General features: G+C 46.9%; 1 protein-coding gene across 1 annotated transcript in view; it reads right to left on the reverse strand.

Moving 5' to 3' along the window:
* Positions 1-11,264, reverse strand: part of RFX2 (regulatory factor X2) — a gene marked incomplete at its 3' end in the record, with an annotated part of 58,342 nt that overhangs the window by 12,739 nt on the left and 34,339 nt on the right. The window contains exons 2-5 of the mRNA XM_057385808.1: positions 8,402-8,514; positions 5,379-5,468; positions 3,915-3,994; positions 2,094-2,409 (exon numbers count right to left, since the gene is read on the reverse strand). Coding sequence (XP_057241791.1) covers positions 2,094-2,409; positions 3,915-3,994; positions 5,379-5,468; positions 8,402-8,506 — 591 coding nt within the window. The remainder of the gene's footprint in view (positions 1-2,093; positions 2,410-3,914; positions 3,995-5,378; positions 5,469-8,401; positions 8,515-11,264) is intronic.

Here is an 11,264-nt window from a genome sequence, read left to right on the forward strand (position 1 = left end):
ATGCTTCCCAATAACAACTTTGAGCAAAAATCAGATGGTCCAGGGCTGGTTTTTAACTCTGAACAGTTAAAATACACACACACACAGTTCTCACCCAAGAAAAGAACCCCAGCTAATCCAGCACCTGTATTTTCTCTTCCACCGAAATTAAATCACAGACTTTTCCCCTACCCCTACCCAAGGCAGAGCACATTTACTACACGATMAAAACAACCTTTCAAGGCACAAAAATTAAAAAACCCACGAAGTCTGTGTTCTAAAACTCAGTGGGAAGAGGAAGCACAACTGAACAGGCCAGATCTGCCAGAACTCTCAGCAGAAACAGCTCCTGTTTTTCTCCCCGGTGATGCTGCTCACATTTTAAATTCTGGCTCCATACCCCGAGTTACACCTACATTGGTATTTCTATTTACAYATAAATAGATAAACACACAGAATTCTGCAGAAGAAGGTGAGCAATGGCCCAGGAAATGAGCTCCAACCAATCCTGGCAGCTGCTGAGGGCTGGGAGATTCCCAAATCAAAACTCTGGTGCTTCTTACTGCAAAAAGGTTTAGGGTGAAGAGCTGTGAGCTCTCAGTCCCACACAACTGTACAGCTGTGCTTCCAGCACCTGCCACCTTGATTTTAAAAAAAAATTAGGACTTCAAAATATTTTGTTTGATCAGTATTACACTTAAAAGATATTTTTATAACATATGGCAAGGGCAGAATACACAGTGGTGTAGGAGGTGTATAGACAAGGAGTTTTTGCTCTCAGTCCCACACAGCTGTACAGCTGCATTTCCAGCACCTGCCACCTTGATTTTTAAAAAATTAGAACTCCAAAATATTTTCTGTTTGATCAGCATTACCCCTAAAAGGTATTTTATAACATATGGCAAGGGTGGAATATACAATGGTGTCGATTTTTATGGAAGGAGTTTTTTCTTTCAGTCCCACACAACTCTACAGATGTGCTTCCAGCACCTGCCACCTTGATTGAAAAAATTTAGAACTTTAAAAACATTTTCTGTTTGATCAGTATTACCCTTAAAAGATTTTTTAACATATGGCAAGGGTAGAATACACAATGGTGTTGATTTATATGGAAGGAGTTTTTGCTTTCAGTCCCCCACAGCTGTACAGGTGCTTCCAGCACCTCACACTCTGATTTTCAAAAAAATAGAACTTCAAAATATTTTCTGTTTGATCAGCATTACCCTTAAAAGATTTTTTTTAACATATGGCAAGGGCAGAATACACAATGGTGTCGATTTATACACAAGGAGTTTTTGCTCTCAGTCCCACACAGCTGTACAGCTGCGCTTTCACCACCTGCCACCTCGATATTTAAAAAATTAGAACTTCAAAATATTTTCTGTTTCATGAGTATTACCCTTAAAAGATATTTTTATAACATATGGAAAGGGCAGAATACACAATGGTGTAGGAGATGTATAAATGAGGGTTTTTGCTCTTGGTCCCTCACAGCTGTACAGATGCACTTCCAGCACCTGCCACCTCGATTTTTAAAAAATTAGAACTTCAAATTATTTTCTGTTTGATGAGTATTAYCCCTAAAAGATATTTTTATAACGTATGGCAAGGGCAGAATACACAATGGTGTAGGAGGTGTGTAAACAAGGAGTTTTTGATCATTGTGCACTCAGCATGACCTGCTTGACATAATTTATGTGCTAATTACCCACTGGGTTAATGAAGGATTTTCCAGGTTTTTTTATAACTGAATATATGTTTCAATATTTTGGGTAAGCACGTGAGAGATGTTTGACTTATTAAAAAATGTAAATAGGGACAAATCTTTGAAAGCTGAAATATTCCACTTGGGGAAAGAAAAACCAAAAAACAAACAGCAAAACCCMAGAGAATTTCCTCTTATRCTGCATAATTCCAGCAATCTGCTGMGTGAGAGAGATATTTCAAACTCCAATTAAAAAMCAAACATAACACACCAGTGTCTATTCACCCCTTGCACGTTTTATAGACACAACAGCCATAACCACAGGTCAATTTTATTTTTGGCAAAGCTTTTCATTTCCCTTTATCCCTTTGGGATAATTCCTGGCCCCCGAGGCTGCAGGGCTACATACCGTTGCTGGAGAGGAGCGTGAGGTGTGTGACAGAGAATGTCTAGAATTCTCCAGCCCCCCATGAATGAGATAGGCGCCCGAGCCGGAGAGGAGCTGGCTGCCCCCAATGTCCATGGTGATGCCCACCATGCTGTGAGAGGGAATGGCTGTAGGAGAGGATGTCGCTGTAGTCACCTGAGCTCCTCCTCCTCCTCCTCCTCCTCCTCCTCCTCCTCCTCCTCCTCCTCCTGCTGCTGCTGCCTGCGCTTCGAAATAGGGCGCGGCGCCGGCGGGGGCGTAAATCTGCGCCTCGCTGCTGTAGGAGTAGGCGGCTCGTCTGGCAGGGGGATAAGAGGGGACAAGGAGATGAGTTGGTGCTGGGAATTCTGTGGGTGATGGGGTCTGGGAGTTGGGTGGTTGTTAGGGAAACTCTGCTGTTGTTGGTGGGGTTCGTGCTGTTGGGATGGATCCAAAGTTCATCAGTGCCAGAGCGTAAACTTGCGGAGATTGAAGGTCTTGGAAGGGCAAAAGCAGGCACCAAATGGGGCCCAGCAGACAGGAGGGAGAGGAAATTCTAAGGTCCTGAGAGGCTCTGGCACAGCTGTGAGTGTCCCTGGATCCCTGAAAATGTCCTAGAAAAACCCTGCTGTTGTTGGTGGGACCCAAAGCTCATCAGCGCCAGAGTGTAAACTTGCGGAGCTTGAAGGTCTTGGAAGGGCAAAAGGAGGCACCAAATAGGGCCCAGCAGACAGGAGGGAGAGGAAATTCAAAGGGTGGAAAGGCCCTGGTACAGCTGGATGGACATTCTGGAAATTTCAGAGAAAAACCCCACTGTTGTTGGTGGGACCCAAAGTTCAGCAGCGCCCAAGGGTAAAGTTGCGGAGCTTGGAGGTTTTGTAGGGAATTGGGGTGAGGAAGGGCACAGGAGGCATGAAGGAGACACCAAATGGGGTCCAGCAGACAGGAGGGAAAGGAAATTCTAAGAGTGGAGAGGTCCCGGTACAGCTGGATGGACATTCTGGAAATTTCAGAGAAAAACCCCACTGTTGTTGGTGGGGTTTGTGCTGTTGGGATGGATCCAAAGTTCGTCAGTGCCTGGGCACAAACTCATAGAGTCTGGAGGTCTTGGAAGGGCAAAAGGAGACACTGAATGGGGCCCAGCAGACAGGAGGAAAAGGAAATTCTAAGGGTGAGAGGCCCTGGCACAGCTTTTGAGGTGGCTGCCCTGGATGCCTGGAAATGCCCTAGAAAAACCCCGCTGTTGTTGGTGGGACCCAAAGTTCATCAGTGCCAGAGCGTAAACTTGCGGATCTTGGAGGTTTTGTAGGGAATTGGGGTGAGGAAGGGCAAAGGGAGGCACCAAATGGGGCCCAGCAGACAGGAGGAAAAGGAAATTCTAAGGGTGAGAGGTCCTGGCACAGCCATGGGTGCCCCTGGATCCCTGGAAATGTCCAGGGCCAGGCTGGATGGGGTTTGGAGCACCCTGGGACAGTGGGAGGTGTTGGGCAGTTAAAAAGAGAGGAGTTTCAACGTCCTTTCCAACCCAAACCATTCTGCGATTCCTCGATTCCGTAAAAATCTCACAACTCCCCCTTTTTCCTCTAAAAGTGACCCTCCTGAAGCTGCCCAGGTCACCCCACAGGGGGACACCAGACCCTTTCACGGGGCAGCATTCCCTGGAGAACATTTCCTCCCCAAGGATGGAGCCTGGATGAAACCACACAGACCCAGCAGAATGGGTGAAACTGCTCCTCCTCTTCCTCCTCCTCCTCTCCTGGGGAAGGAGCCTGGGGGAGGGAAGGGCCGGGAGGAGGGATGGGGATGTTTTAGGGGGGTTCTTACATGGTTCCATTGGTGTAAACAGCTTCTCCTCCTTCCACATACTGCACCTGGGCGGGATAGACGTGCTGCACGGCCTGCACCTGCAACGGGCACCAGGGAGGCACATACACAACCTTAGCTCCATGTTCAGGCTTTGTTTTTAAAATATATAGGAAAAAAAAACCAAACCCCCCAGAAAACTTCATGGGTTGTACCTGCAATGGGCACCAGGGAGTGACAAACACAACCTTAGCTCCATGTTCAGGCTTTATTTTTAAAATAATTAGAAAAAAAAAACCCCCAAACCCCCCAAAAACCCGCATGGCTTGTACCTGCAACAGGCACCAGAGATAGCTCAGGGTAAACATCACAAACACAACCTTATCTCCATATCCAGGCTTTCTTTTTAAAATAAATAGAAAAAAAACAAAAAAAACTGCACGGCCTGAACCTGCAACGGGCACCAGGGAGGCACAAAAACAACCTTACCTCCATATTCAGGCTTTATTTTTAAAATAAATAGGAAAAAAACCCCAAAACCTTCCCAAAAAATGCAGGACTTGTACCTGCAATGGGCACCAGGGAGGCACATACACAACCTTAGCTTCATATCTAGGCTTTATTTTTAAAATAAACAGGAAAAAAAATCCAAAAAAACCCGCACACCTTGCACCTGAAACAGGCACCAGGGATAGCTCTGGGAACACATCACAAACCCAGCCTTACCTTCATATCCAGGCTTTATTTTTAAAATAAATAGATAAAAATATTCAAAAAACAAAACCAAAAAAAACCCCACAGCTTGTACCTGCAAGCACCAGGGAGGCACAAAACACAACCTTACCTCCATATCTAGGCTTTCTTTTTAAAATAAATATGAGAAAAAACCCAAAAAACTGCAGGACTTGCACCTGAAACAGGCACCAGAGATAGCTCAGGTAAACATCACAAAGCCCTGTTTTTTTTAGGAAAAAAGCCCTGGAAAAGGCAAAGTTCAAATAAATAAAAATAGTTGTATGCAAAATAAAATATTTAAAAAATATATTCAAAAAATAAGATAAAAAACTCTCGGGCACCAAACCTGTTTATGGAGCCATGTCCAGCCAGTAAATTTGTTTGTGTAATTAAAATTCCAAACACTTSGCCTCCAAAAAAATCTTGCTCGAAGGAGATTACTTTTAATTCAACTTTGATTTAATTCAGATTTTAAATGGCAGTTGAAGGTGCCCATCAAATCTTCAAATCTTTGAACCCATCAGATCTTCAAATACATGAAAGAGAACAGCAAAGGTTCTTCTGAAATTTCAAATATTTTGAATTGAGAATGACAAAATATCTTTTGTCATCTGTTTAAGAAAGGAGAGAGATGGAGGAAGCGATCCCAGGTCTCTGGCTGCCCACAACTCTTGAATTCAGATTTTTCAGAGCTGGCACAGTTGGTACAGGGGGCACAGTGTGGGTTTTGCCCCTGGAGATGTTCCTTACCTGCTGTGGCACCTGCTGCACCCTGGGCACTGAGATCTGCTGCATCTGCGCCCCTTTGGGAGCTGAGCCCGTGGCTTGGACCAAAACCCTCTGCAAGAACAAGGGACAGGGACAGACACTGAAATTCAGCCCAGAACACAGGTGAGCCAAACAAAATTCCCATTAAAAGAGGAATTCTCATCCAAAATTTTACAGACAAATGGCCTCTGACCCCAGCAGCGGTGATGCCACCTCTGAATCAATGTCCCACCCTCTTATGGGGTGCACCAGCTCCCTGAATTTGGGCAAAGCTGGATCCACAACTGACAGGAATCATCTTTAAATCCCTGAGAGAAAACAAACATTGATCATTTCAGCTGAACTGGAATTGCTCCTCACACATCCACGTTTGGCTGCTGAGTTTTCCACGTTTTCCTCCTCTCAGAGCTGCTAAACCCAACCACGCTCTGCCTCCCGTGACAAGAAATCCCAGGAAAATTCACCAGCACCAAAWCTCGGCTGGTTTTTGTGTCCCTTCMGTGCCACCRAGGGCACAGGGACGTTTTGTGGTGCTGGTTCTGTCATTTCCACCATCCCTGTGTCACTTTTCATCTGATTTGAAGCTGTCACACATCTCAGAGTGCTCAAATCCAGCAAAGCTGGCGTGGGGATGTGGTGGATGGGAACAGAGGATTTGGTGAGGCCTGAGGAACAGATCCAACATCTCCATGGCTTTTTAAACCTTCTCCTTCTCCATCCTCTGTGGTTGGAGCTCTAAAAATGCTCAGGAGGTTGGGCTGACAGAACAAAGAGCTGGAAAACAATCCCACAGGATCCTAGGAGCAACCTAGATCATTACTGGCTACCTTATCTGTGCATTTTTATGATTTTTAGCCCTCCCAACAMGCCCTTTGTAACAATCAGAAATCCAATTCTAGTGGGTTTATGATGATAATTGTGCAGATTTCCAGAAAGCTCCATCCAGGCTGGATTCTCTAAAAACCCTGCAGGAAGGGCACCCACACTGCTCTCAGCCATCACTTGGCTGCTTTTCCCTCCAAAGGGGCTGTCACCAGCGCAGGTTGGGGACATCACAAACCCTTTTTGAAGCCAAGCTGTGGCATCAAAGTCTCTTCCCTTTYTCCTGCTTTTTACCCATTCCCTGGCACTCCTTTTGCCAAATGGCACATCCCTGGCACAGCCGCCAGCTCAGCTCCTCACTGCCTGTCCAAGTGCTCTTTTCACCTTCCAATCAAAATAAAAAATCATCCCCAACCTGTAAAGTGAGGCCATTGTGCTCAAACATCATCTGCTGGCACCCAAATGGGCACCAGCCATCACCAACCCCAAAGGCTCCAGCCTCACACCGCTCCTCCTGCCAGCAGCTCATTCCCAGGGTTTTGTTTCTTTTTTTTGTCCTGGATCTCCTCTTCAGCAATTTTCCACCATCTTCTGGAATTGCTTTAATCCACAGAGCTCAGCTCGATGCTCCGATGATAGCACAGGTAAAGGCTGGATGGGTGATTCCATCATCCAAAGGGTTTTCCGAGGTCAAATTCCCATTAATGATCCCTGGGGTGCCTGATCAGCACTGTCCCCATTATTTTAACACCACCAAKGGGTGCTCTCCATGGGTGGAAAGGTTGGGAGGTGACAAAGGTGCTCCCATCACCCCATGGGAATGTCCACAGCTCCTGGTGAGTCGAATATTCCTTCTAATTCCCAATTTTTAATTGTTCCTCCTCATCAGCATCCAATGGCAGCTGCTCCTGCTCGCTTGGGATTTGGAGAAGGATGTAGCTGAGTTACACCCACCCATCCTCTTATCCCTCCAGCTTCCTGAGACAGAAATTTCTTTTGAAAGTTCCCCAAAAGGCRTAAAAAAGGAACAAAAAGGAAGCAGTTTCAATTAACCCTTCCCGTTTTGCTCTGGGTGGTTCCCATTCATGGCTTGGAGCCATCACTTATCTCCTGCTGGGCCTCCCAAGTGCCTCATATTCAGTTTATTAATCCCAAATCCCCTTTCTTAACATTAAAATGTTGGGATCCACCCAATGAAGGAGGAGAACATGGAATCATGGAATGGTTTGGGTTGGAGGGATGTTAAATCCCATCCCATCCCATCCCACCCCTGCCATGGCAGGGACATTTCCACTGTCCCACGTGGCTCCAACCTCATCCAGCCTGGCCTTGGGCACTGCCAGGGATCCAGGGGAACCCACAGCTCCTCTGGGCACCCTGTGCCAGGGCCTGCCCACCCTCCCAGGGAACAATTCCTTCCCAATATCCCATCCATCCCTGCCCTCTGGCAGTGTGACCCCATTCCCTGTGTCCTGTCCCTCCAGCCCTTGTCCCCAGTCCCTCTCCAGCTCTCCTGGAGCCCCTTCAGGCCCCAAAAGGGGCTCTGAGCTCTCCCTGGATCCTTCTCCTGTCCAGGTGAGCACCCCCAGCTCTCCCAGCCTGGCCCCAGAGCAGAGGGGCTCCAGCCCTGCAGCAYCTCYGTGKTTTTTCCTGGACTCTTTCCAGCAGCTCCAGGTCCTCCTTGTGCTGGAGACCCAAACCTCAGCAGTGCAGGGGGAGCTCAGGAATCCCCTCCCTGACCTGGTGACCTCAGGCCACCCCTCTGTGGATGCAGCTCCTCCACCCTGTCCTGCCCTCACCTCTCCCCGTGACCTCGGTGCCTTTCAGGAACGTTCCATCCTCCCCTGCTTTCACTGACACCGAACAATGACAACAGAACAATTAACCCAATCAAACACTGCGCTGGCACCAAGGGACTCCCTTTTGGGGAGTTCATCAAACCCCAAACCCCACATTTCAAACCTTGCCAGGTGAATTGGGAGCACTCAAAAGACACCCATGGCCTTYACCAACACCAAGATACCGAGATAACCACCAAGACACCAAACCCGCTACCTCAACGAGCCGAATCAAAACCCTTTCCACCACCCCACCCCATCAAAAATCTGGGATTAAAACACATCAGGCATGGAAAACAGAGCCATTCTCCATGGAAACAGCATCCTCAGCTGTGGGTACGTTACCTGCTGCGAGGCTGGCACGGGCTGCACCACCGGCGCCTGGGCTGCGGCCGACGGGTGAAGCGCCACGGCAGCTGCTGATTCTGATCCACCCTCGGCACTCTGCATGCTCCCTGCTGGGGACAGCACAGGGACATCAGGCAGGGCAGCAGGGCACGGCCATGCACCCCAAACCCCTGGGAGTGTGGAGAAAATCCCGCCGGGAAGGGACGCGGCTCCCCCGTCAATCCCGCCAGGAAGGGACGCAGCTCCCCAGTCCCGCGCGCGGGGATTTTTTTTTTCAGTCTGGTTTTAATGCATTAAGGAAAAGAGAAAGTTGCACAATTGTTGCACGGACAGGAGAGGGAAGGAACAGAAAATGCACTTCTATATTTAACCGAAAAGCGGCGTTGGAAAATTATTGTGTCACGGCGAGCGTCGTACACGATCTGGAAGAGCAGGAGAGTATTTTTAAAAAGAATGGTTTTTTCCTTCCCCTCCGCTTTATCACGTTGAACTACTGTAAAAAGGCTTTTAATCAAACCTAATCCATGCCTGGAGGTTTTATTGGGAAAGTGGYGTGGAAAGCTTGGGTTTATAATCACAAATAATCAAGGATGAAGAGCAGAAGAACAGAAATTCCCATCATTTTAGGTCTCCTTGGTCCCTCCTGCCACTGTCCCATCCCTGGGACACCGAGAAATGCTGAGATGGAGCCTCCCAGCACCTTCTGGTGTCTTTTTGGGGTGGGGGAGCCTTTTTTCCTCAGTTTCTTGTGGAAGTTCCTGTTGAATAAACTATTTTAGGAGGGTTTCTGCTGTCACTTCAAAATCAAATTTGAAACCACCCAGATTTTGGGCAGTGCCATTTCCGCTTTCTTGGCATCGCTGCTCAGCCTCAGCAACATTTTGATACCTTTTGTTTCATTTCCCTTCTCCCTCCAATATTTAAACTTTTCCCTCAATTTTGTGGAAGTTTAGAGGCAAAAGGAAAAATGGAAAAATGAGAGACACTGGACCCTGCTCATCTGGKTTAAAAAGAAATGCAAGGGGGGKKKKRARKTWMMRRARWTWMCYKKTYMWTYYYTYMAMCMWYKGRRAAAAAAAAMCCCAAATATTAAGAWTCTCCYCAAAACATTGCTTTTTYCCCCATCATTTACAAACCACAATTACTCCCCCAACCTTCCCAAAACCCCAGAGCTCAAAAATCATTTTCTCTCTCCTGTTCTTTTCTCCACATTTGGGAGAAAAAACAGACACAGAACCTGCACGGTCACGGCTACCAGATCAATCCAACAAGGCAGAAATGTGGGAAATTTAATCAATATTTATTCCTGTGTCCCCCCAGGCCCCTGAAGCTGCCTCAGCACCCTCCATCCCTGCAGCTCTGCTATATAAAGGCAGCACCTGCCTCTCCCCATCACTGCCTCTGCCTGGGGTTCAGCCAAAACCTCCCTGTGAGAAGATTCCAGGGGCAGCAACGCCGTGGGAGCAGGAAAATAATAATAATTCTCTCAGTAAATGAGGGAAATAGCTCCCTGCCTTTATAATTATAAAATAATTTTGGCCCCAAATTATTTGCAATTAAATATTTGGCCGGAGCTGTTGGGTTTGGAACACTCAGGTGAAGGTGCTGGGACAGGAGAGGGGGGCACTTTTAGCACAAATTTCTCCAAAAGTGTTTTTTTATCTCTCCCTTTTTCCCAGGGCCATGATTTGCAGCTTTTTTGAGTGTAAAATGTGAGGATACAGAAGAGAGGTCGCCGAGATGGCGAAGATATTTTAATTATTTATTAGAGAACRGCTCTGGCAGGGTCAGCTCTTGGCATTTCAGGTTTATAAAAGGTCTCCTTTGAAGTGGAGTAAGAATCACAAAAGGACACTCAGAAAAGATGCATTTTAATGATCCTCGTGGGTCCCTTCCAACCCAATATTGGAACAGGAATTCTTCCAACCCATGGAAGAATATCCCATGATTTTGTGAATCAAAGATATCAATGATTTCTCTTTGCTGATCTCTGTGGGTTCCTTTGAACCCAGAGCATTCCATGATTCTATGATTCAAAATCACCAACAATTTCATTTTGCTGATCCTTGTGGCTCCCTTCCAACCCAATATTGGAAAGGGAATTCTTCCATCCCATGGAAAAAATATTCCATGATTCTGTGATTTAAAATCACCAATGATTTCTCTTTACTGATCCTTGTGGCTCCCTTCCAACCCAATATTGGAAAGGAAATTCTTCCACCCCATGGAAAAATATTCCGTGATTCTATGATTCAAATTTACCAAGGATTTCTCTTTGCTGATCCTTGTAGGTCTCTTCAAACCCAGAACATTCCATGATTCCATGATTCAAAGACAGAATTTCTTTATCTCTAGAATATCTTTCTCTTTAGAAATTCAATCATTTCTCTTTGCTGATACATTTTGCCTTCTGCTTTCCCTCAAGAAGAGAGCAAGAGAGACGTGGGCAGGGCAGAAGTTGAATTATCTGCTGCCAGAAGAAATCACCGGGGGGATTTTCAGGTTTGCTGCGGCGCTGACAGCCACKCCAGACACAAAGGCTCCGATGAAATCCGCAGATGGCACTTCCAGACAAAGGTAGGCAGAGAGAGAAATCCTGCGCTGCCAAGGCGCATTACAGGACTTGTTATTATTTTATTTATCAGCGAAACATCCTGGCTGGAGAATAATTCTCTTCTCATTAAAGCCACCCCGCGCTTCCTGAGGGTCGGATTCGGATCCGCGCGCGCCATCTGCCACCGTTAATTGGTGCTGATGAGAAGCTGATGGAGAATTCCTGAGCTCTCAGAAAGTGGTGTGAGGMACTGCAGAGCTCGGGGGTGCCCGGGGAGCACGGCTGCCAAGAGAGCTGGCACCTGAG

This window comes from Malurus melanocephalus, unplaced genomic scaffold, assembly GCF_030028575.1.
Source record: "Malurus melanocephalus ecotype Western Australia unplaced genomic scaffold, MMel_1.1 scaffold_869, whole genome shotgun sequence".
NCBI classification, from domain to species: Eukaryota; Metazoa; Chordata; class Aves; order Passeriformes; family Maluridae; genus Malurus; species Malurus melanocephalus.